Source organism: Chiloscyllium plagiosum, chromosome 3 (assembly GCF_004010195.1).
Source record: "Chiloscyllium plagiosum isolate BGI_BamShark_2017 chromosome 3, ASM401019v2, whole genome shotgun sequence".
Lineage (NCBI taxonomy): Eukaryota > Metazoa > Chordata > Chondrichthyes > Orectolobiformes > Hemiscylliidae > Chiloscyllium > Chiloscyllium plagiosum.
The window spans coordinates 109,340,873-109,365,455 of NC_057712.1; the positions used below are offsets into that span (position 1 = coordinate 109,340,873).

A 24,583-nucleotide genomic window follows, 5' to 3' on the forward strand; every position below is an offset into this window, starting at 1 on the left:
CAATCTAGTCCCACCTGCCAGCACCCGGCCCATATCCCTCCAAACCCTTCCTATTCATATACCCACCCAAATACCTTTTAAATGTTGCAATTGTACCAGCCTCCACCACTTCCTCTGGAAGCTCATTCTATACACGTACCACCCTCTGCGTGAAAACGTTGCCCCTTAGGTCTCTTTTATATCTTTCCCCTCTCACCCTAAATCTATGCCCTCTAGTTCTGGACTCCCCGACCCCAGGGAAAAGACTTTGCCTATTTATCCTATCCATGCCCCTCAATTTTGTAAACCTCCATAAGGTCACCCCTCAGCCTCCAACACTCCAGGGAAAACAGCCCCAGCCTGTTCAGCCTCTCCCTGTAGCTCAGATCCTCCAACCTTGGCAACATCCTTGTAAATCTTTTCTGAACCCAATTAATTTGCACTCCAATTAAGACATAGAATTCTATAGATTCACTAACTTCTGAGTGAAGGGATTCCCCCTCATCTCAATCCTAAATGGCTTTTCTGAGACTGCATTGTCTGGCTCTGGAATCCACACAGGGAAGCATCTTTTCTGCATTACTCTACTTAGCCCTTTAAGAATTCTTTTGAGTTTCCTATGAAATTGCTTCAGTTGTTTTTACTCCAGGGAGGGTGGATAGGTGGGTATCCCCATGGCTAATCCACCCAACCTGCACATCCCTGGACACTATGGCAATTTAGCATGGCCAATCCACCTAACCTGCACATCTTTGGACTGTGCAAGGAAACCAGAGCACCCGGAGACAGACATGCCTAGACCATTCAATCTCTCCTCAGAAGACAGACCCATCATGCCAGGAATCAACCTGGTGATGCTGGGGACCTCAGGAAGAGACCAAAATAAATCAGCCATTCTGCCTTGCCATAGTATGCAAGCAGGAGCAGGCATCTTCTAAGGGAAAGACACCTAATCATTTGAAACAAAATTTGCTTGAGTGTGGCGCAAGGTTTTGGCTAAAATAAGCAAAAGAAAATTTCTAAAGTTGGACTTCAATTCATGGATTTCTAATTCAGAGGCAAGATTAACACTGCTGGATCATGACTGCCACTCTACTTTGATACTGTAAACTTTTAACTTTAATTTTTTTTTCTTTCAATAGATATTAACTTATTTTCCAATTCATTCAGGGACTTTAAACTATTTTTTGCAATTCCAAATATAGTTCAATCAGCTTTGCACAAATCTAACTCTGCTTTCAACAATAAATTCCAGAACTAAGGAATATGTTGTCACTCAATTTCCGTTTCACTTTAAAAGAGAGTCATTGCCCTACAATAAAATAAGTTACTCCCATCATTACAAACTCCTCTCGCTGGTATGTTAAGTTCTGTCAGTTGCACGGTTCTCTGCATTGAACTGGCTGACGCTGAGCAAATCTCATTAGTTATTCCAAAGTAGCAAGCGAGCAAGACAGAACTACCATTATGTTTTATTTTGATCACACTTCAAACACAATGAACTATCTAAGTGGGGGAAAGAGTTCAGTAGAAGGAAAGAGCTACGACTGCTAAAGAAGTAGATGTATAAAGGAGACGTCAAAAATATTTTATAGAATCATAGAATCCTTACAGTGTGGAAGTAGGCCATTTGGCACATCGAGTGCACACTGACCTTCTGAAGAGCATTGTACTCCCTACCGTATCCCCATGGCTAACCTATATATTCTTGGACACTATGGGCAATTTAGCATGGCCAATCCACCTAACCTGCAAGGAAACCAGAGCACCCAGAGAAAGACATGGGGAGAATGTACAACACTACACAAACAGTCGCCCAAGGGTAGAATCGAACTCTGGTCCCTGGCACTGAGAGACAGCAGTGCAAACCACTGAACCACCGTTTCCAAAGATGAACTGACATGACATCTCATTCTATCAGCATCACATGTATTGAACTATGGCTGGGTAATAATTAGAGATTGCATACACAAGACACTTGTGTAAGACAGAAAGACTCTTTCTATACACAATTCTACAAGCAGCAGCTCTCCAAAATCAAAACAAAAAATATTTGTAACGTTTAATACTAGGATAGACTAGTAAAATTCACAACCTAAAATGTACTCAAACCTCAGACTTCTACACTGTCAAGTGGAATGACGTTTCATTATAATGGATCAAAATAAAGCACCAACTAAGATAACCAGCCTGTGCGGAGATTAAGGAGACATCACCAAAGAATGCATCCTTTGTTGCCTTTGTATTTTGCTAATCATAATTGTATTTGGCATATCATCTTGAACATAAATTACCAAACAATAGCATGCATCACATTTATGCAGCCTACAACACAATGGTTTAGTTTGTGATGTAACAAAAATTATTGCAAGATTTTTCATGTCTCTTTCAAGTCTAACACCTACAACTCCTACCTTTGAGGTGACCTCATTTTCAATAGTCAATTAAAATATGAGAGCCAAAATTTCAATCCTCCACAACAGTTTCATTACGAGAGCTGCAAGTTTTTTTTTGCACACTGAACATTTCTCTCCCTTCAATAACTCTTAAAAGCACAAATCCAAAGGTGTGAGGATAATTTTTGTTTTTAGGCAACACCCTCAACACCTCATTAACTTGCTTTTCTGGACAGCAGACAAGAAAGCGTTATCTAATAGGGTGTCCATCTCTCTGCACTACCATCTGGTCTTTGTGCATTTTATATAATTTCATTGATAGCACAATAGATTGATGTTATGACTGATCTTACTTTTGCAACTCATGCCCCAGATACATAGCCAGTATAACATTCAGCTCACAAAACAATCACTGATAATGCTGGAGGTACTCTGGCAGCATTTGTGGAGAGATAGCAGTTAATGCTTTGAGTTTGATATAATTTTTTCAGAACGCTCTTCTAGCTCGTTCTATATTGCCCTGATCTAATGATGAAATTATTCATATTAGTGTTTCTGATACAGTTCTCTTTCCCTGAACCAAGGATTCCTCTACAATTGACAGGATTCTCAGTTTCAAACCCTTCCTTCTCTCCCAGGACCACGAGAGGGCATCCCTTGTCCTCGCAGTCTCTCTCTCTTCACATTCAAAGCATCATGTTGAAACATTTTAGAACTTCCAAATGTATTTATATTCCCTTCCCATCATACCAGATTGATCATTTCTTCAGCAATATCCTGGATCATCCCTCAGTTGCAACTGACAACCCCACTCCTTCCTGTAACACCTTTCCATGCAAGTACAGGACGTGCAACACTTGCATCTATTTGCTGTACGTTCCAAGTAAAATAACAATTTCATTGTACTTCATTGAATTATAGGGAGATAATGGCACAGTGATGCATTTCCCTGGACGGCTCTGGGAGTCTGGACTCAAATTCTATCATAGCAACTGGAATTTAAATTCAATTAATCAACCTCAAACAATCTGAGTTATGATAACTGTGACAAATATTACTGATTGTTGTAGAAACCCACTGGTTCACTGATGTACTTTAGGAAGAAAATCTGCCACCCTTGCCTGGTCCAGCCTACATGCGACCACAATTCCACAATAGTTTATCTGTAGATATTGTTTGAAATAGTTTAACAAGAGATGGGTAACAAATTCTGCTTTGCCAGCAATGCCCACATCCTATGAAAGACAGTAGAAAAAAAACATTAAATTCACCATTCAAATGTGGATGTCCCTACACTGGGAAGACTAGAGACCACAGACCACAGACCAGATGACAACTAAATAGATCTCCTCTGTTCAAACAGCAAATGTGATTTTTTAAAAATTCTCCACTTAGCTTCCATGCTAACCTTTCTATGCTCAGCTTCTTGCGGTTTTCCAATCAAGCTCAACAGAAACTTGAAGAGTACATCATCTTTTTATTGGACACTTTACAATTTTTGGACTCAACATCTGAACGCAACAAATTTTAGATCTTTCCCAATTTTGTTTCCTTTTCCTATTCTTTCTTTGTCCCTCATTTCTCTTTTTACTTCCTCTCCTTTTGGACAGTAACCATTCGGAATCCTGTCATTTATATCTCCTCTCAAATAACTTGTTTCTTTACATCTCCCATTACCATTCCCTTTGACATAGCACCATGAAACATTTAGTCATATAATCACTCTGGCCTTTCACTGTCACCAAGCTTTCCTTCAGTTGTTCTTCCCACTTTCAAAATCTATTAATATTTCAAACTTTGCCCAGTTCTGATGAAAGGTCATCAACCTGAAACAGTTCCTCTACCCAGACATACAGGCAGACCAACCAAGTGTTTTCAGAATATTTTTGTTTTTATTTCAGCCTTTATTACACTGTATTTTACAATTGTGAAAGAGCTCACATCATCAGCTGTACAAGTTTTATTCAATTCATATTTTGTCCAGTGATACTTAAATACCTTCAAAACCGCGAGAAACAATTTTTACACATACAACGTTTCATTTCAAAATCTTAGATGATGTCTTAAACTCAACTGACTGCGCCACGACTCAAACTGTCTGCATAGAACTCAAAGGTACGTTGAACTTTGGTCCAATCAGTCCATGCCGAGCATAATCTCAAACTAAACTAGTCCCACCTACCTGCTCCTGGCCCATATCTTTCCAAACCTTTCCTATTCATGCATTATCCAAATGTTATAATTGGACCCACATCCACCATTTTCTCAGGCTTGCCTTGTGAAAAGTTACATTAGAGAACGTTTACATGGGAAGACACCCAACACAAGAGAATTCACTGGGACCAGGCTGGAATGCATTGAGGCATCAAAGAGACTCATCTATCTAACTTTATCTGTATTATATATGACAGAATCTGCAGCTAAAACTCTGGATTTATCAGCCATTCAGAATCCTCCAAACCAAAATGGCAGCAAGTCATTCTCAATCCCAAAGGTCTGTGTAAGGAGATGCTATAAAAAGCAGAAAAAATGAAGAATAACTGAACATCAAAAGGTTGATTTTGGTGATACGGTTCTGAACTACTTTATCATGAAGGTTCCACAGACAAATCCTTAGTACGTGAAGTTAAGCTATCACGGTTGCTTAGTTGATAACATAAGGCAATCTATGAATTCATTCTATAGTGCATTCAAGTAATATAATTGATATTAGATAGTAAAATTACAAGGAAAGGCTTACATGTTAAGCCTTTGATTATGATGTGGCATTTCAGGAGGCAGTCACAGCCATTAGATCAATTACCCCAAATTCGATCAGTGGTCATGAACAGGAAGGCAGGAGGAAGTGAGGACTGGAACAAGGACAAAACCCCTTGGTCCTCACCTTCCATCCCACTAACCTCTGGATACAATGCACCATCTTCTGCCATTTCCACTACCTACAGTCAGATCCCATCACCAGGGAAAATTTCCCACCCCACCTCTTTCAGCATTCCACAGAGATCATTCTCTCTGTGACTTCCTCGTTAGGTCCATGCGCCCCACCAACCCACCCTCCACTCCCTTGCTACCACAAGAGGTGCAAAACTTGTGCTCACACCTCCCCCCTCACCTCCATCCAAGGCCCTAAAGGATCCTTCCACACCCAGCAGAGATTTTCCTGCACCTCCAAACACCTCATCTCGTTGCTCTCGATGTGGTCTCCTCTACATTGGGCAAACAGGATGCCAACTTGCGAAACTTTTCAGAGAACATCTCCAGGATACACGCATCAATCAACCCCACCATTCTGTGGCCGAACACTTCAACTCCCTCTCCTAACTCTGCCAAGAACATGCAAGTCCTGGGCCACCTCCACCACCAAATCCTAGCCACATGCCTAGAGGAAGAACACCTCATCTTCCGCCTTGAGACCCTCCAAGCACACAGGATCAATTTCGATTTCACCAGTTTCCTCATTTCCCCTGCCCACAGCTTAGCACAGATCCAACCCTCCAACTCAGCACCGCCTGCTGAACTGTCTACTTTAGGGGTGAGAGAAGAGATTCTTAAAGTTTCCAGTAGAAGTGATAGACAGAGTATGGAAAGGTCAGGAATTAAAACTTCAGGCAACAACTATGAGAAGGGGAGCAGTCAATGCATGACTGAGTGTGAAGTGCTTTTATAAAACAAGGTAAGTGAGCTCATGGCGCAGATATGATGCTGTGGGCATCAGAGAAACATGGCTGGAAACTAAATTTCCACAGATATGCAACCGATCAAAAGAACAGACAGTTGGGCAGAGGGGGCAGCATTGCCTTGTTCGGAGGAAAAGAAATGAAATAAAATAAAATCAATGGCAGGAAGCAGTTTAGGATCAGAAGATACAGAAATTGTGCGAGTACAGTTGAGGAACTTCAAAGTAAAAGATGATCCTGATGGGAGTCGTGGACAGATCTCCTAGTGGTAACTAGGATGTGGGGAAGAAAAAGAAAACCAGAAGATGGAAAAAGCATTTAGCAAATTCACGACTATAGTACTCATGGGGGTTAGAAGGGGATCCTAAGAAAAAGAATTAATGTAATGTCTACAAGCTTCTGCAGTTTGAGAGGGAGAAGCTAAAATCAGATGTAATGCCATTACGATTGAGCAAAGGTAACTACAGACATGAGGGAGGTGCTGGGCAGAGTTGATTGGAAGAGGAGCCCAGCAGGGAATAGGTTGGAACATCAATGGCAGGAGTTTTTGGCACTAATTTTGGAGGCACAGCAGAAATTCATCCCCAAGAAGAAACATCCTAGGGGAGAATGAGGCAACCATGGCTGACAACGGAAGTCATGGACAGCATAAAAGCAAAAGAAAAAAAAACATACAATCTGACGAAGATTAATAGAAAGCCAGAGGATTGGGAAGCTTTTAAAAACTACCAGAACACAACAACAGAATAAAAGCAATAAGGTGGAGACGATGAATAGGAGGGTAAGCAAGCTAGTAATAAAAACAGCTTCTTTAAGATTTTTATCAAAGGTCAGAGAGAAAGGCTAGAGTGAATACTGGATTGCTGGAAAATGAAAATGGAGATGTTGCAATGGGAACAATGAAATGGCACAGGAACTGAACTGTATTTTGCATCAAATCTTCACAGTGGAAGAGAGTCAGAGGGCAGAGGCAAGTCTAGTGGCCATCACAAAGGTGGCAGTGATGGTGAACTGGGGGTTTCAGAAGGTGGATAAATTACCTAGGCCAGATGGGCTATCTCCCCAAGGTTCTAAAGGAGTTTTCTGAAAAGATTGGTGGTGATCTTTCAGGAATCAATGGAGTTAGGGAGAGTCCAAGAGAGCTGGAAAATGACTAACGCAACAGCTGTGTTTAAGAAGGGAGAGAAGCAGGTTATGTGAAATTATAGGCCAGTTCACCTGACCTCAATCATGGGTAAGATTTTACAAGTCCATTATTATCGATGAAATTGTGGAAGCACATTGTAAAACAGGGCTGAGGCAAAATGGCTTCAACAAGGGGAGGTCATGTCTGACTAATCTGTTAGAATTTTTTGAGAAGGGGAAAGGACAGCCAGTGGATAGGAAACATTTGGATTTCCAGAAGAACTTTAATAAGGTGTCATGGTGTTTGGGCAAGCTAAAAAAGGTAACCTTATTGAAACATGTTTAGCGGATTTCACAGGGTAGATGCAGCTGTACAGAAACTTGTGTCAGAGTTTCAAAGCAGATAGATAACATCATGCCAAAAATAGTGAAAAATTCTTTTCTCTGAGGGTAGTGACTCCGGGGCCGATGAGGTCGGATTGTTGAGCACATTCAAGGCTGAGATGGACACATCTTTATTCTGTAAGGGAATCGGGGTTATAGGATTCAGGGACAAAAGTGGATTTAAGGATAATCAGATCAGCCACGATCATATTGAATGGCAGAGCTAACACAGTGGGTTTAATACTCTACTTCTGCTCCAATATCTTATGATCTTACAAAAGAGATGAAGAGGATGGCGAAGTGGACTCCTCCCCAAGAGTTAGTGGTCACCTTGGTCTTTTTGCTTTCTCAGGCAGAATTTCCACTACCAAATCCACAACCCTGGTCCCTTCGTCCACATCATCATGAAAGCTACCGCTATCATCCAGTACACTCAACACCTTTATTGAAAGTGGGCATAAGGAGTTATTGCACACCATTCCATTAAAAGAATTATAATCAATGCTTCACTGCTAAACCAACAACTGCCTGCTTTAGACCTCCATGCAATTTAAATTATGCTAATAGCAATTTGATAAAAATTACAAACCAAAACCAGATTTCCAAACAGGTAAAGATTTCATAGAGCAACACTTATTTAAATCCCATCTTCATCCTTTCGCTCAAAGAATTTGACAGTTTTCTCAAGTATTACCTTATATTCAACATACTTATACACTATGGTTATAAACATTTTAAATGAACCTTTATCTACGAAAATTCATATTAATTCATTACTCTTGTATTTAAATTACTGAGTGGCAACATAGATTTGACTACCCAGGACTTGCAGCTAGGACAGTTCAGCAAACTTGAAAGCAGTGATTTTCTAAATCACCAAAGAATTTATTTAAACTTTTCTACCTGGCAACAGAAACTGCTTCCATACCCTTGCCATAGTTGTATAGAGATCTGACATTTGATGTTGAAATCAGGAGATACATCTATTGCTGTCAAAGTTTTAGTCAGCAGTTCTTGAGAGCTCAGGCTACATTCTTTCCAATTCTGAATGCCAAGAATTTTGTAGCTTTAAAATCAATTCTTAGCTGAAAACACAGCAAGGTCCCATCTGACATTAAATTGTAAATTTGTAATGTGCCACACTGCTGCCTTCCCAACCCACTTGCTCCTGTTTATCAGCATCCTTTCTGAATATGGATAGCAAACAGTGTGAACCATTCAATGGTCATTTGGTGATCATTTTTTAAATTTCAAAATATCAGAAGAAAGACAAGCAACAATGCAGAGTAATGAATAATGAACTGGGGGGAAACTAACATCAATGGGGTAAAGATGGATCTGATGCAGACAAACTGCAATCAAAGATTGGCAGGAAGCTCTGTAAATCAACAGAGGATGTACTTTGGACACAGTCAAGACACATGTACATGAGAACTGAAAAGGATGATTAGCCATGATCATAATGAATGGTGGAGTAGGCTCAAAGGGCCAAATGGCCCATTCCTGCTGCCATCGCCCATTTTTCTATTTCTCTTTTTTTCTGACCATTGGGCCATAATTCCTGGGTTGAAGACCCACTTACTCCAGAAGTGAATCTGAGCAGGTTCCCAATAAGATTAAGGATATAATGTAAAGGAATGGACCAGAGCAGAGGGACTTGGAAAAACATGTCCATACATAATTGCAGCATACAATAAAAAGATTCAAGAGAATAATTCCCAGGATAAGGAACTTCAGTTATGGAGATTAATTGGAGAAACTGGAATTATTTTCTTCAAAAAAGTTGAGAAGATTTGACGGAGATGCTCAAAATTATGAACCCGCTGGTGGAAGCATTAAGACCAACAGGGCACAGATTTATGATAAATCATAAAATAAACAATGGCAATACAAGAAAAAAGCACTTTTCCTGCAATGAGTGGTTAGGTCTGAAATGCACCGCCCGAGTGCCTGGTGGAATTATGTTCAATCAAGGTATTCAAGGAGGAATAGTATCATCTGCAAAGGAAGAATGTGCATGATTGCATGAATGCTGAGTGCAGGCGAATTGGTCATTTAGACAGCCACTGCATGCAGACGTTGTGGACTTAAAGACTCCTTCAGTGATTTACCATGCTCTTGGCAGTGCCTTCTTGGTCTATAGTGACCTGGGCAACATTTGGGCTTGGAATGCTAAGTGGCATGCGACATAACGCCACACAAAATACTAGGCAATGACCAACACTTAACACTCTTGACATCATCCAGGCAAATGAGCCGGCTGATTGCCAAACTATCCACCACCTTCAACACTCACTCACTTCACTATCAACATACAGTGATAGCTATGTGTATCATCTATAAGACGCTCTACACTAACTCAGCAAGGTTACCTTAACAGCACATTCCAAATCTGCGACCTCTACCATCTAGGACAAAGGCAGCAGATATATGGGAATACCACCAGCTGCAAGTTCACATTCAAACCACATACAATCCTTACTTGGAACAACATCAAAGTTCCTTAATCGTCACTGGGCCAAAATCCTGGAACTTCTTTTCTAACTGCACGTAGATGTACCTACATTCCAAGGTCCACAGCAATTCAAGAAGGTAGCTCACAATCCAGGATAAATATGTATGGGCAATTAATGGTGACTTAGCTGCGATACCTACTTCCCATGAACACTTTAATCGAAAGTATCTACTTTTGCCTTAAAAATATTCAATAACTCTGCCTTTGGAACAGAGGCTCAAACTCACTGTAGAAATACAATTTTTACTCTGGTCTTAAATGGGCAATCCATTATTTTGAAACAGACCTTATTTCTTGATTCTCCCAAAACAGGAAATATCCTTTCCACATGAAACATATTCAGATCCCTCAGGATTTCATACGTTCCAATGAAGTGGTGACATACTCTTCTAAACTCTCTCAGACAGAAAGCTTTCCTCTCTCAAATCAACTTGTCCATTCTATGTATTAGTCTAGAAAATGTGCCGCTGGAAAAGCGCAGCAGGTCAGGCAGCATCCAAGGAACAGGAGAATCGACGTTTCGGGCATAAGCCCTTCTTCAGGAATGCCCGAAACGTCGATTCTCCTGTTCCTTGGATGCTGTCTGACCTGCTGTGCTTTTCCAGCGGCACATTTTCAGCTCTGATCTCCAGCGTCTGCAGTCCTCACTTTCTCCTATGTATTAGTCTAGTAAATCTTCTCTTAATTGCTTCCAATACATTTACATACTTTCTCAAATAAGATGACCAGAGTACATAGTAATCCCCAGTGCCCTGCAAACTGAAACATAACCTCTTCTACTTTTATACTCCATTTCTTTCATAATAAATGACATTCTATTAGACTTCCTAATTACTTGTACCTGCATGCCAGCCTTTTGTGACTCACACACAAGAACACCTGGATAACCCCACATCTCAGCTCTGCGAGGTAACATGTTTTTCTTTTAATTCTGCCTGCCAAAATGGACATTTTATATTTCCCAGGTTGATACTCCATTTGTCACATCCTTGCCCACATATTTAACCTATTTCTTGCTTTGTAGCCTCATGCCTTCTTCACAATTTACTTTTCACGTCTATTTTTGTGCAACCAGCAAATTTAGTAAAGGCATTATTAGTCCTTTCAATGAAGTCATTTGTGTAAACTGTGAAAAGTTGAGGCCCTTGCACTTATTCCTGTGGCATACCGTTCATTACATTTTGCCAAATAGCAAATGATCCATATACATGTGTTCCATTTCCTGTTAACCTGCCAGTCTTCCATTCATGCCAACATACCACATCTTACAATATGAGCTTTCATTTTTCACAACAGCCTTTTGAGTAACACCTTACCCAATGCATTCTGGAAATCAATGTACCTTCTATTGGTCACTTTTATCCACAGCATAGTTACTTCTTCAAAACAGTTTTAATAGATTAACTAAAAATTAATTCACAAAGTCAGACTCTGCCTGATTGCTTTGAACTTTCCCAGAGTCCTGCTATAACATCTTTAATAACAGCTGGTCACATCCCCCGAGGTCTCTAGTGATCTCACAAAGATTACAAAAAAGCCATCAGTCCCAGGGGGTAATCATGCTGCAGTCTAACAATTTGCTTTGAATTACTTCTCCCTTCCATTTCCCAATTTTTAGTTACTTAGTGGGCGGCACAATGGCTAGCACTGCTGCCTCACAGTGCCAGAGACCCAGGTTCAATTCCTGCCTCAGGCGGTTGACTGTGTGGAGTTTGCACATTCTCCCAGTATCTGCGTGGGTTTCCTCCGGGTGCTCCGGTTTCCTTCCCACAGTCCAAAAGTGTGCAGGTAGGTCAACTGGCCATGCTATATTGCCCATAGTGTTAGGTGAAGGGGTAAATGTAGGGGAATGGGTCTGGGTGGGTTGCGCTTCGGCGGGTCGGTGTGGACACACTAAGTAATCGAATCTTATCTCCTTTATAGTGAAGGCAAATGTAAAATACATGTTCCATTCAACTGCTGTACCTTCATTTCTCATTATTAATTCTTCAGACTCACTGTCTATCGGTCCAATTTGATTCACTTCCTGTCCTATGGTAACAATGGTCAGTTATCAAACCCACGTTGCAGTCTCACTCCTCATCCAAACAAACTGAAAGAACCTCAAACCTGTAGGGAAGATGTAAAAGACCCCACGACACCACTGAATGAGCAGAGTAATTTTACAAGTCTCGTAACCAACATTTATCCCTTGAATAAGAACGTAAAATGAAATGAACATATTACACATTTAGGGAGGCACCATGGTTCAGTGGTGAGCACTGCTGCCTCACAACACCAGAGTCTCAGGTTCCATTCCAGCCTCAGGCAACTGCGTGGATTTTGCACATTGGACTGTGGGAGGAAACCAGAGCACCCAGACAAAGATGTGCAGGTTAGGTGAATGGGCCATGCTAAATTGCCCATCGCGTTAGGTGTATTAGTCAGAGGAAATGGGTCTGGTGGGTTACTCTTCAGAGGGTCAGTGTGGACTCTTTGGGCCAAAGAACCTGTTTTCACACTGACAGGAATCTAATATAACCTTTCCATGTCTGCCCCTGTCAAGGCCCCTAAGAATCTTGTATGATTCATTAAGGCTGGCTCTTATTCTTCAGAGTTCCAATGAGTACAATCTCAATCCTCTCAACTTCTCCTTAGAAGATAGTCCCTTTACACCTGTTATCAGCCTAGTGAATGAACCTTCTCTGGACTGCCTCCAATGCCAGTAACGTTTTGTTTAGATAATGAGCCGATTTAGGAAAAAAAGGTGGTCACAGTATTTCAACTGTGGTCTGACTGGTGTCTTGTACAGTTTTAGAAAACTCTACTTACTTTTATACTGCATTCCCTTTGAAATAAAGCCCAACATTCCTTTGCATTCCCAATTACTCATTTCACTTGGATTCTAGCTTTTTGTGAACCTTCTGTGCTGTAGCTTTCAGTAATCTTTCTCTATTAAAATAACATTCAGCTGCTCTATTCCTCCTGCCAAAGTGTGCAGTTTCTCATTTTCCCACATTATATTGCATCTGCCAAGTTTTTATTCATTTTTCTTGTCTGTATCCTTCTACAAATTCTTTGCATCATCCTCACCACTTGTATTCCTAATTATTCTGTGTCATCTGCAAACTTGGCTTGTTCATATAATTGAGAAATTAAGCAATTATTTTTGTGTTTATAAGTGACTTGATGATTGCACATAATGTTGCCCGAGAGCAGGTTAAGTCACACTTAGATACATGAGTGAATAGTGTCGTGATGATGAAACCCTCCAGTATGTTGGTGTTTTGATTTGATATGTTGATTATGTATTTTGTTGAAATGAGTTGCTGATTTCAGTTAATGTCAGAAATAACTATTTTAGCTAAAAGGTCAAAAATATATCTTGAATATCTGGGAATGCAAATTTGGTTGAGGTAGTTCACACCATCCCTATGGTGATGCTGGGGAGAATCTTGATTCTGGGTGCAAGTTTAAGGCATTCAGCATCTGATCAGCCATTTGTTCTTTTGTTTTCCCAGGTTCTGTGTAAACTTTCTCTTAAGTAGCTGGTACATTCACATACAACGCTAACCATCTCCAGACTTTGGTCACAATGAGAATACAAAGTCGTGATGTCAAAAGCTGTGTTGGTGATCTGTCCAATTTGTGAAAGTGACATAATTGTTTTACTCTTCTTACTGTCATATTTTGAGAAATAGTTCAACACCTGCATTGGTCACATTCTGCATGTTAAAACTTTTTACATATCCTAAATATAACTTGACATTCCACCTTAAATTTATCTGACCCATAGAGTTGAACTTTCCAGAAAAAGAATATTTTTGACCATTGGTACCAAATAATACCATTTAAAGGTTCAGTTTCCAAAGCGTGACCATACAGGAAGTTCATCTGGAATTCACCTAATTTGTACATTCATATAGAAGTAGGCAGATTCTTCATGGAAACAGCATGATGCATCCTTCTGATTTTGCTCACTTTGTCTCCAAGCACAATTTGAAAGGATCTGATAAAATTACCTGCCAACCTAAAATTTATTGACTTCATAAGTATACAGTAGAAACATGTAATTAATGAAATGTCCAATGGAGCATTCAACCATTGCCTTCAAAAGGTTGTCCAGAACGAGCAGTTGAATGCCTTACAGGTGCAATATGTTCACTGAACATGGTACAGTCATACATTGTAGACTAAATGTCTTTATGTATAAAAGACACAGTGGTCTCAAACTTGACATTGGTTAGGCTGGTTGACAACTACTTGTAACTGCATCTTCATTCATTATCTTCCAAGAATCATTTTGAAAAGCACTGAGCGTTACATTACACAAATGTTGTGGTCTTTCAAAAGGCCACATATCAGATTGTACGATCTGTTTAGCTTGCGCAATTGTCAGGCTTCAGTGATCTCAGCAGTTAGAACTTCCTTTTCTTGATAGACATAAATGCAAGTAATTTATTTTCAAGATAGTGCACTATTATACAATACAATTTGAAACAATGCTACATTGTATTTTAGATTTTTCTCTTTGTACCATGTGTTTCCCACTCCTCTGCTCCCATATACAAGATTCTTTTACTCTTTGACATGTTCTATATTACGTTTCTCACTTGTAGTTTGTATTGCACAATGTGTTCCATGTACAGAGATCCCTAACTTCTTAATTTGCCATTTCTAAAAAACAAAGCAAGTCACAAATTAACCTAAAAGTCTGGTTTAATTTCAAACGTTAGAAAGGTAAAGTGAATATTGAAATACAATTAACTCAAAATTCCAATATTTTTCATGGAGTGAAGTTAATTTAGGATTTGTCTGTATTTGTAAAATTAATAAGCTGAAGGCTTTTTCCAATGAGGATTAAAATCCCCAAACTGAAACTATTAATCTGTATTCACTTCTCTTTTGACAAAACATGCTACAACTTGTTGGCAAACGTTCCTGTTTGTATTGCATGTGTAAATGCTGGACCTGTTCTTCAAATAGTGGTACACCAGTCCTTTCTCTCCAAGGACAAAGCATCTCCATGGTCTGGTCAGACTTTGGCAGCTTTACCCTTTATCTTGTGGTACATTGCTTTGTTAACTTTCCTCCTTTTAAATGTATGCTTTCATAACTTCATTGTTTTTTCCCAGACACTCAAATGGAAGCTACATCTGGTCCAAGTATTCAAAACATGCTAAAAATTATGTAACTTCATTCATGAAATGAACTGTCCTTATCTGACTGTCAACATGCCAGTTAATGTTTGGGTGTGGTTTCTGAAGTAGAAATAATTTCTTAATACAAATTGAGAGATGGGCAACACTGACAGATGTCATAACAGTTAACTACCACTGGCCAGCCAAATGATACAACTTCTGAAGTTACATTTGCAATTTTGCATCCTTTGCTGTTGTGCTCTCTTATTAACTTTTCTTCTTGGCTGCGAATAAATAACTGTGGGTATTTATTTTGAGTAGGATGCTTAGGTGCTATGATGAGGGGCACAGAGGGTGCTGTAGTACAGCTAAATATGAATTGTATTTCATGCTGACTACCTTCTCTCATACAATATAAATGTTCATTTTTCCCTTATAGATATTCTTGTGAATTGTCATTGAGACTTTCAACATTTTTTTAAACTATTATTTTGTTAAAGCTTAACAACTTCTAATGGCTGATTTTAGTCTTAAAATTAATGTGATTAAAATTAGTTTAAGGGTGAGAGTATTTACTTGATTTTGAGGTTAAAGTTAGCTTTAAACAAAATGATCATTTTTTAAAATTGATTTTGGTCAAATTATGATCTTTGTATTCATGCAAAGTTAGAATTTTATCGATCGGTTTTATCCTTTTTATAATTAGATCCAATATTCTTCTGATTGAATAAGTCAAACGCTGGTTTTATTTAAAGATTTTTGTGAAGATCTGTTGCTTGGGAGTTGGTTGGATTCGTTGTTGGTCTGTTTGCTGAGCTGGTAGGTTTGTTGGCAGACGTTTTGCCCCCCCCTTTCTAGGTAACATCATCAGTGCTGTGTTGCCTCCTGTGAAGCACTGCTGTACTGTTCTGCTCTGAAATGATGTGGTTCTGATTGAGCTTTTTCCAGTTGCCAGTTCCGCTTCCACTTTCCCATTGCAGCAACTTGTATTTCAGGTCCAGGTCAATGTGTTTGGTAGTGGAGTCTGAGGATTAGTACCATGCTTCCAGGAATTCCCTTGCTGCTCTTTGTTTAGCCTGTCCTAGTATCGTTGTGTCGTCTCAGTCAAACTCATGGTTCTTGTTGTCCATGTGTATGGATACCATAGAAAGTTGGTTATGTCGCTTATTTGCTAGTTGGTTTTCATAGTTGCAGGTCGCTGCCTGCCTGTTTGTCCTGAATTGCACTTAGTGCAGTTGCTGCATGGATTTTGTAAATTACATTCATCCTGCATATAGTGGGTATTGTGTCCTTTATTCTGGTGAGCCGCAGTTTGAGTGTGGCTGTCAGTTTGTGTGTTGTCAAGGTCACTAGTGGTCTAGTTGTCAGTTCCAAAATATGTTTAATGTATGGGAGAGTAGCCATTGGGTTGGAGCATGTCTTGTTGTCTTGGTGTTGCTCGTCCGCTAGATATCTGCGGATGAAGCTGTGGGGGTATCCGTTTTTAGCAAAGACTTTGTGTAGGTGTTCTTCCTCTCTTCACAGTTCTGAGTTGCTGCAGTGTGTTGCTCCTCATTTGAAAAGGGTCCTAATGCAGCTCGTCTTGTGGGTGTTCACAAGGTTGCTGGTGTAGTTTAGGATCTGGTTTTATCACGTGGCTTTCAGAACATGGGCCCACGGACAAGGCAAAGTCAACAGTCCTATATTTCTTGTGACTGTAAAACCATAAGATATAAGATCAGTATTAGGCCATTCAGCCCATAAAGTCTGCTCAACCATTCGATCAAGGCTGCTCTCAAACCCAATCTCTTGATAAGATAATCAGATGCGCAAGTAAAATTAGTCCATTTGTGGTGAAAGTATGGCAAGCAATCCCAGGCACAATGGGCTGAATGGCCTTCTACTTTGTAAAATTTTATATTAATGATTATCTAAGTGCACTCTGTGCCATTTCAGAGTTCATCCTTGCATTTTTTTCAGAAATTTCTAAGGGTGTTTTGGAAATATATGAATAAGTTACACATTCAATCAGGAGCTGACTTTGTTGCCATCTCTGTCATTTGTTTCATTTGCCATGTCATAATACTTTGTCTTTCCTAAATCATTTGCTTCTGTTGTATTTTGAGAGTTTAACGTTCACATTAGTATTCAGTTTAATAGCGAATATTTCAGGCTTAAAATAATTAAAGGCATGTAATTAATCCTAAATTCATCTGTTTCTTTCCCAGCTCTCTACCTCAAAAAGTGTTGGTCTCTAAAAATGTATTTAGCCATCTCTGGAGCTTTGGGTGTTGCCTGTTTCAATAATTTCCCTCGCAACCTATTCCACCATTCCTAAAGCCAAGATTGTGTTTACAGACTGTCACTTTTAGGATGAGAAACTAAGAAATTGGAATGACTTCAAGGTGACCTACCTTTTGAAAGTTGTTAAATTTTATAAATAACTTTTTAATATTTCTCTTAAGGAAGTATTTTTATTTGTATGGAATGGCCTGAAGAATGTCAAAAGTAATTAGTTGGTTCTGAAAAGTTGTTGTTGTTGGGGCAGGTAGATATAGCAGCTAATTTGCACATGGCCAAGTTTTATAGACAGCAATAAGATGTGACCAAGCTTGATTATTAAGTCGATAAAAGGTAGATTCTTAATCAGTTAAGGGAATCGGATTGAGGAAAAGGTGAGTGCAGTGATTGGAATGAGGGCCAGGTGGATCTCATTGACTGTGAAATCCTGGATTCACCAAGGTTATGTCCGAAATGTCGACTCACCTGCTCCTCGGATGCTGCCTGATTTGCTGTGCTTTTTCAGTGCCACACTGACTCGAACTCCAGCATCTGCAGTCCTCACTTTCTCCAAGGTTAACAACCCCAATCAGAGAGCACTGGCTGACAGATATAAACAGGAGATGCAGAGAGCCAGTTGCTATAATGGGGAGACTCTCTGGGTCGCCCTTTTTCTTGCTTTTTCTTGAATTGCCAATTTATATCTGTCAGCCAGGGTTCCTTGATTGGCGAAGTTAACAACCCCAATCAAGGGTATTAGTCAGTGAACTCCACCTGGACCTCATTCCAATCACTTGAGCAGGAAAATGCAGTTGAGGATCATCATCAGCCATGATCTCAACAAATGGCAGAGCAGATTCGACAGGCTGAATGGCCAACTTCTGCTCTTATGTCTTATGCTCAGGTGTCCTTGATGAAACTTTTCCACAAATGCCATATCAAAGCTCTGGAAAAGCCAGGATTCTGCACTAAACAACAGAATGGCAAGGAGAATGGCCTAGTAGAATGGTACTAAACTGAAGACTAAATGATATGCTACTTCCACACACAACATGGAGTTGGTCACAGCTTGTACTTACTTTCTCATTGCACGGTGTGCAGAAATAGCTTCAATAGGGCATCCTTGGAGAGGACAGATTAAAAACTCAAATTATTCATCCAAATGATGTGTTGGCATAGTAATATTGCCACTAGAAAAGGATTCGAAAACCTCCATACTAGATTGTGATGTTTGAATCCAAAAAAATCTGGAATTAAAAATTAGCCTAATAACAACTATTAAAGCCCATCTGGTTTCCTACTATTTGTAGCAAAAGGAAATCTGCCAGCCTTACATGGGTCTTCAGCCCCAGTTGTATGAAGCCACTATCAAGTCTAAAGGGATAAAGCCTGATGAACCACCTAGCATTAACCTATGAGCCCGAAACAACAATGGCAAACACAATCCTGTCCATAACCCTAACCATAACCCTTCGATACTCAGTTTCATTACTGAACCACCCACTAATAATAACTAGGGGATTACCATTGGCAAGGTGGTGAACTAGACCATCCGTATAAATACTGTGTCCACAAAAGCAGTTCAGAGATTGATGATTCTGCATTAAGTAATTTTCACAGTAACTCTGGTCTTTCTAATGCCATTATCTACAAAGCATGAGACAGCAGCGTGATGAATACTTTCAACGTACCTGGTTGAGTGCAGTTCCATAACAATCAAGAAGGTTGACACCATCCAGGACAAAGTGATAACCTTACTGGTATCCCATTCATCACCCTGAATATTGTCTTCCCCCTTCACTACCAACACAAAGGCAGCAGCACATCATCTATAACACGAGCTGCAGTAACTCATCAAAACTCCCCCAAGTGCACTTTCAAAATCACTACCAACTAGCAGGACTAGGACAGCAGATGCACAGGAACACCACCATCTGCAGGTTCTCCTCCAGTACATTCATATTCTGACTTGGAACAATAGAGCCATTCCTTCTCTACTGCTGGGTCAAAATCCTGGTAATTCCTTCCAAAAACATTGTGAGCATCCCTACACACAAGGACTGCAAAAGTTCAGGAAAGCAGTTCACCATCACCTTCATCAGGATAATTACAGAAGGGAATAAATGCTGTATGAGCCAGCTACATCCACATTCCATAAACGAATAAGAAAAATTAATTACAGTTTGATATAAAATAGCCATAAACACTACCGTCCGCCAGCATGCTGAAACAGGAGGTCTGTGCTTAAGTCATTAGATTAGATTAGATTAGATTACATTACAGTGTGGAAACAGGCCCTTCGGCCCAACAAGTCCACACCGACCCGCTGAAGCGAAACCCACCCATACCCCTACATTTACCCCTTACCTAACACTACGGGCAATTTTAGCATGGCCAATTCACCTGACCCTGCACATCTTTTGGACTGTGGGAGGAAACCAGAGCACCCGGAGGAAACCCACGCAGACACGGGGAGAACGTGCAAACTCCACACAGTCAGTCGCCTGAGGCGGGAATTGAACCCGGGTCTCAGGCGCTGTGAGGCAGCAGTGCTAACCACTGTGCCACCGTGCCGCCCACAATCCATGATACATCTGTGGCTGCTGCCGTTCTCTGCTTCACTTGTCGCCATTTGCTGCTACTTCCAGGGACCATAGCAGCAAGAGAGGCAGGAAGGGAACTTTCCAAAGGTTCTACCAGGTAAAACATTGTGTGTAGACTTATAAATAGGAGCTTTTGAAAAAATAATTGAGGCAAATGCATTACATTTTCTAATTCGGAATTCTGATAGTGGGAAGGGACATTTTCTGGCAAACTTTACACAAGGAAATGTTTAGATACAGGCAACTCCACAAGCATGGATTGTGATGACAGCAAATGCAGGCAAAAAAAAGGTTTTCTATGAAATGGAATGTTTAATGCTTCCAGGAACAGTATCTGATCTATGGTGCACAGTTATTTTTTACGAGAAGTGACCAATATACACCTTCCTTTACTCTAAGAGAGGACTTACAAGACCAAAAGGAAATGCAGAATACCCCATATATATCACTAACTACCAAGAACTTCAGCAAACTAAGTTACTTCAGTATGTTTTCCTATATTGAGTTTTGTACTTCCTCTTTTGGTTCATTCTAGTTTCATGAGTCAGTTGTGCTTAGTGAAAATGCAACTTTGCAGATTAATCCATGATACAGGAGTTTAAAAACATGCCGACTGACTCCAAGGTCAAATAAACTGAAACAAGCTGCTCAATAGCCGTCATCCTAAATTCAAATTACTAGAATGGAAAAACTGACTACTCAAAGTCATACAAAATTAAATCTTTTTATTGGAAAGTACACAATGCAATTTTTTGACTGTCTCTGATTTAGCAGTTTGTAAATGTTAACTGTATGTTCCAAACAATTTGTCTATAATATTTCTGAATAATAGGTTACCCATTTGCTAGGATTATCTTCATTCTTCACAAAAAAAGGTTGCTCTTTACAAGTACTCTTCCAACCAGCTCCTTGAAAACATATCCCTAGCCTGCTCTACTGACAGACAACTTATTCGACAAAAATAAAATTGTTTAAATTTCCCACTCAACTTGTCTAGATATACTTCTGGAGCACATAGGTCTTGAACCCAAGTTTTTCAGCTCAAAGGAAACATTACCATTGAGCCACATGAGCATTCATAAACTTTTATATTTTTAAATCAATTTGTTCAGAAGTGTCATTACACATCTGTGGAGCTAGAAGGACCTAGAGTCATAGAGACGTACAGCACGGAAAGAGACCCTTCGGTTCAACTCTTCCCTGCCAACCAGGTATCCTAAATTAATCTAGTCCCATTTGCCAGCACTTAGTCCATTTCCCTCTCAACCCTAGCATGTGAGATGGTGGGGCGTCAAGGGGAAACAGATGGATCATGCATTTAATACGTTGAGCTGAATTCTAATATACAATATGGCAGTGACTTGAGTAATAATTTGTTTTATACACTTCCACATATGGAAAGATTGCCACTATCTAGGGACCTTTCAGGACAAAACTGCCCACTTGATTGGCACCAATTAGCTTCAACATTCAATCCTTTCACCAACACACACTAACAGCAGTGTATTTAGAGACAATAGGAGACTCAAAATAAAAATTAATGCACATTAATTTTAGAAAACACTACTCTTTCCATCATAGTATAACACACGAGAGGAGGAGGCAAGTGATCAAGTCTGATCTGATATTACGAAGACAGACAATGCAAAGCTTCTTTTTAAAAAAAAATCTAAACATGATATGGGCATCGTTGGCTGGAGCAGCATTTACTGTCAGGCCTTAACTGTTGAGAAGATTGTGGGGAGTTGCCTTCTTGAATTGCTTTGATAAGTTGTAAGAAGGTACACTCCTTTACAAATAAATGATCAATTGACAAGCTCACAGATCAAGTGACAGCTCACAGAATGACACTGGATGCCGCTGGGTCAAATTAAATTTCTATCTGAAGGAAAAACAAAATAGCAATTTCTTTGACATGATAGGAAAACCTAACTTAGTGTGGTTAACCCAACTGCTTTCAAACACCTAAAAGGTAGACAAATGACTACTTCAAATTTTGCAGAAATATAGAAAAAAAAGTAGAGAATTTCCTTACTAGAGAAAAGCGTATAAGCTATGATGTATCTATTACACAATAAAGGCTGTTACCTGATATATCCTGAAAGGAATATATCGGAATCCTCCTTCCTCTGTTGGATACTCCATAAGTTTTCGATTGATGGCCCAAAACTGGTCAAACTTATCTAGAGAAAGAAAAATTAAACTTCAATATTTGTTTCAGCATTTAAATTACAATCAAAACTAATTTTGTCTGATTAAATTTGAAATGCAGCTGTTTGGTTAACTCAATTGATTAAAGTCTAGGACCGCAGTCTTCCTCAAGTCTTGAAAGGCCAGCTCCACCATTTGCAGCTACTTTCTCCTTCAGAAAGGAGGACACAAATAACATAACAGAAATGTTGATGAACAGAGTTCAGTGAGAGGGACAAACTGAGGAAATCAGGATTTGTTTGGAAGTAGTGTTGGCGAAATTGATAGGATTTACAGCTGATAAACCCTCAGGTCCTGGGAATTACATCTCAGTGTATTTAAAGTAGTGCACTAGCTCTAGTGGATACGTTGGTGGTCATCTTCCAAGATTCTATTGACACTGGAACAGTTCCTACAGCCTGGAGGGTAGCTAACATAAACCCCCTTACTTAAGCAGAGACAAAACTAGGAATGAAGGACCAGTCAGCCCGACATCGGTAGGCAGGAAAAAATACTGAAGTCCACGATAAAAGATATAATGCCTGAATATTTGGAAAACTGAGGCAGGATTGGACAGAGTTAGCAGAGATTTTCGAAAGGGAAATAGGGTTAGACAAATCTACTGGAATGTTTTGAGGAGTAACTCTCAGTGTATGTTGGGGAGCAAGTGGGTGTGGTTATTTGGACTTTCGGAAGGTTTTTGACAAAATGTCATGTAGGAGATAAGCGCATAAGATTAAAGCAATGGATGGGGTAATGTATTTAGATGCATAGACATTTCATAGACAGGACTCAGACAGTGGAAGCCAGGTGAAAACAGCGAAAGGACAGCGCTGCCACATCAAAAACCCACCTACCCCTTCTCCCCCAAGTGTATGAGTGTCTGTGGTAGCTGCACCGGCCTTTTCAGCCAGCTACAGACTTCACTGAGTGTGCAATAGAGTCATCTTCGTCTGCGAGGGACCGCCAATGAATGAATGAAGTGAGATAGTTGCCAGAGACCTGAAGAGAATGAGAATCTCAACTTACAATGAAATATAAGATTACATGTTGAAAGGCACATGGATAGGGACAGTTTAGAAGGACATGGGCCAAACACCGACAAATGGGACTAGTTCAGTTTAGTAAAGCTGGTAGACATAGACAGGTTAGGCCAAAGGATCTATCTCTGTGCTGTACAACTGATTCGGAGGAGAAATCTCTTCATCCAGAGTGTGGTGAGCCTGTGGAATGTGCTATCCAAATGTAGTCAAGGACAAAACGTGTTTGACTTATTTTTGTTTCCTGTAAATATTGCAGAAAAAGTGAGCGGCACGGTGGCTAGCACTGCTGCCTCACAGCGCCAGAGATCCGGGTTCAACTCCTGCCTCAGGCAACTGACTGTGTGGAGTTTGCACATTCACCCAGTGTCTGCGTGGGTTTCCTCCAGGTGCTCCGTTTCCTCCCACAGTCCAAAAATGTGCGGGTTAGGTGAATTGGCCATGCTAAATTGCCCGTAGTGTTAGGTGTAGGGGAATGGGTCTGGGTGGATTGCGCTTCAGCGGGTCGGTGTGGACTTATTGGGCCGAAGGGCCTGTTTCCACACTAAGTAATCTAATCTAAAACATTGTATGATTTCAAGAATGAGTTAGATATAGCACTGGAGGCTAAAGAAATCAATGGATAAAAGGGAAAAGTGTAAACAGAATCAAGTTAGAAGATCAGCCAGAATTATAATGAATAGTGTAGCAGGCTTGAAGCACCAACTGGCTTACTTCTTTCCTATTTTCTGGGTAACAGACATGCAATCTTCATCACCTTGAAGGGGGTGAGAAAAATCATATCTGAATTCCCAAGTATTTGTCTCAGAAGTACAGTACGTTGCCCAGTTGTGAGGTTTCCTTGCATGTAACTACTTTGATCTCATCAGCATCTCCCCAGCCAAAAACAAAGACAATTCATTTTATCAAAAATACATGGCACTAAGACAGAGGAAATAACAGGAGTTCGTGGACGACTGTCAGCAAACATCTCCAAAACATCTTGGAGACAGAACCACATCACAAGGCTTTTTACTAGGTCCCCAACTCATGTATCCTCATTAAAAAGGGAAACAAAAACACTTAACTATAGGTTGTTAGCTTAATATCAGTCACTGGAAAAACATTACAGTTTATTATAAAACATATAACAAGAATATTTAGAAACATAATATAATCAAGCAAAGTTAGCATGGCCTCAAAGGTAAATCATGCATGACAACTTTATTAGTGTTCTTTGAGGTAACAATAGATAAAGGGGAACAAGTTAAATGTAATACATTTGACTTTCCAAATGGAATTTGATAAAGTAGGCT

General features: G+C 39.9%; 1 protein-coding gene across 6 annotated transcripts in view; it reads right to left on the reverse strand.

Moving 5' to 3' along the window:
- The window catches only part of atg5 (ATG5 autophagy related 5 homolog (S. cerevisiae)), a 157,483-nt gene that overhangs the window by 55,482 nt on the left and 77,418 nt on the right, over window positions 1–24,583 (reverse strand). For all 6 annotated transcript variants that reach the window (XR_006311231.1, XM_043687041.1, XM_043687043.1 and 3 more), the window contains one exon: window positions 22,147–22,241. Coding sequence is in view for 5 of the 6 variants with exons in the window: in XM_043687041.1 (XP_043542976.1) it covers window positions 22,147–22,241 (95 nt within the window). In the remaining variant the exon portion in view is untranslated. The remainder of the gene's footprint in view (window positions 1–22,146; window positions 22,242–24,583) is intronic.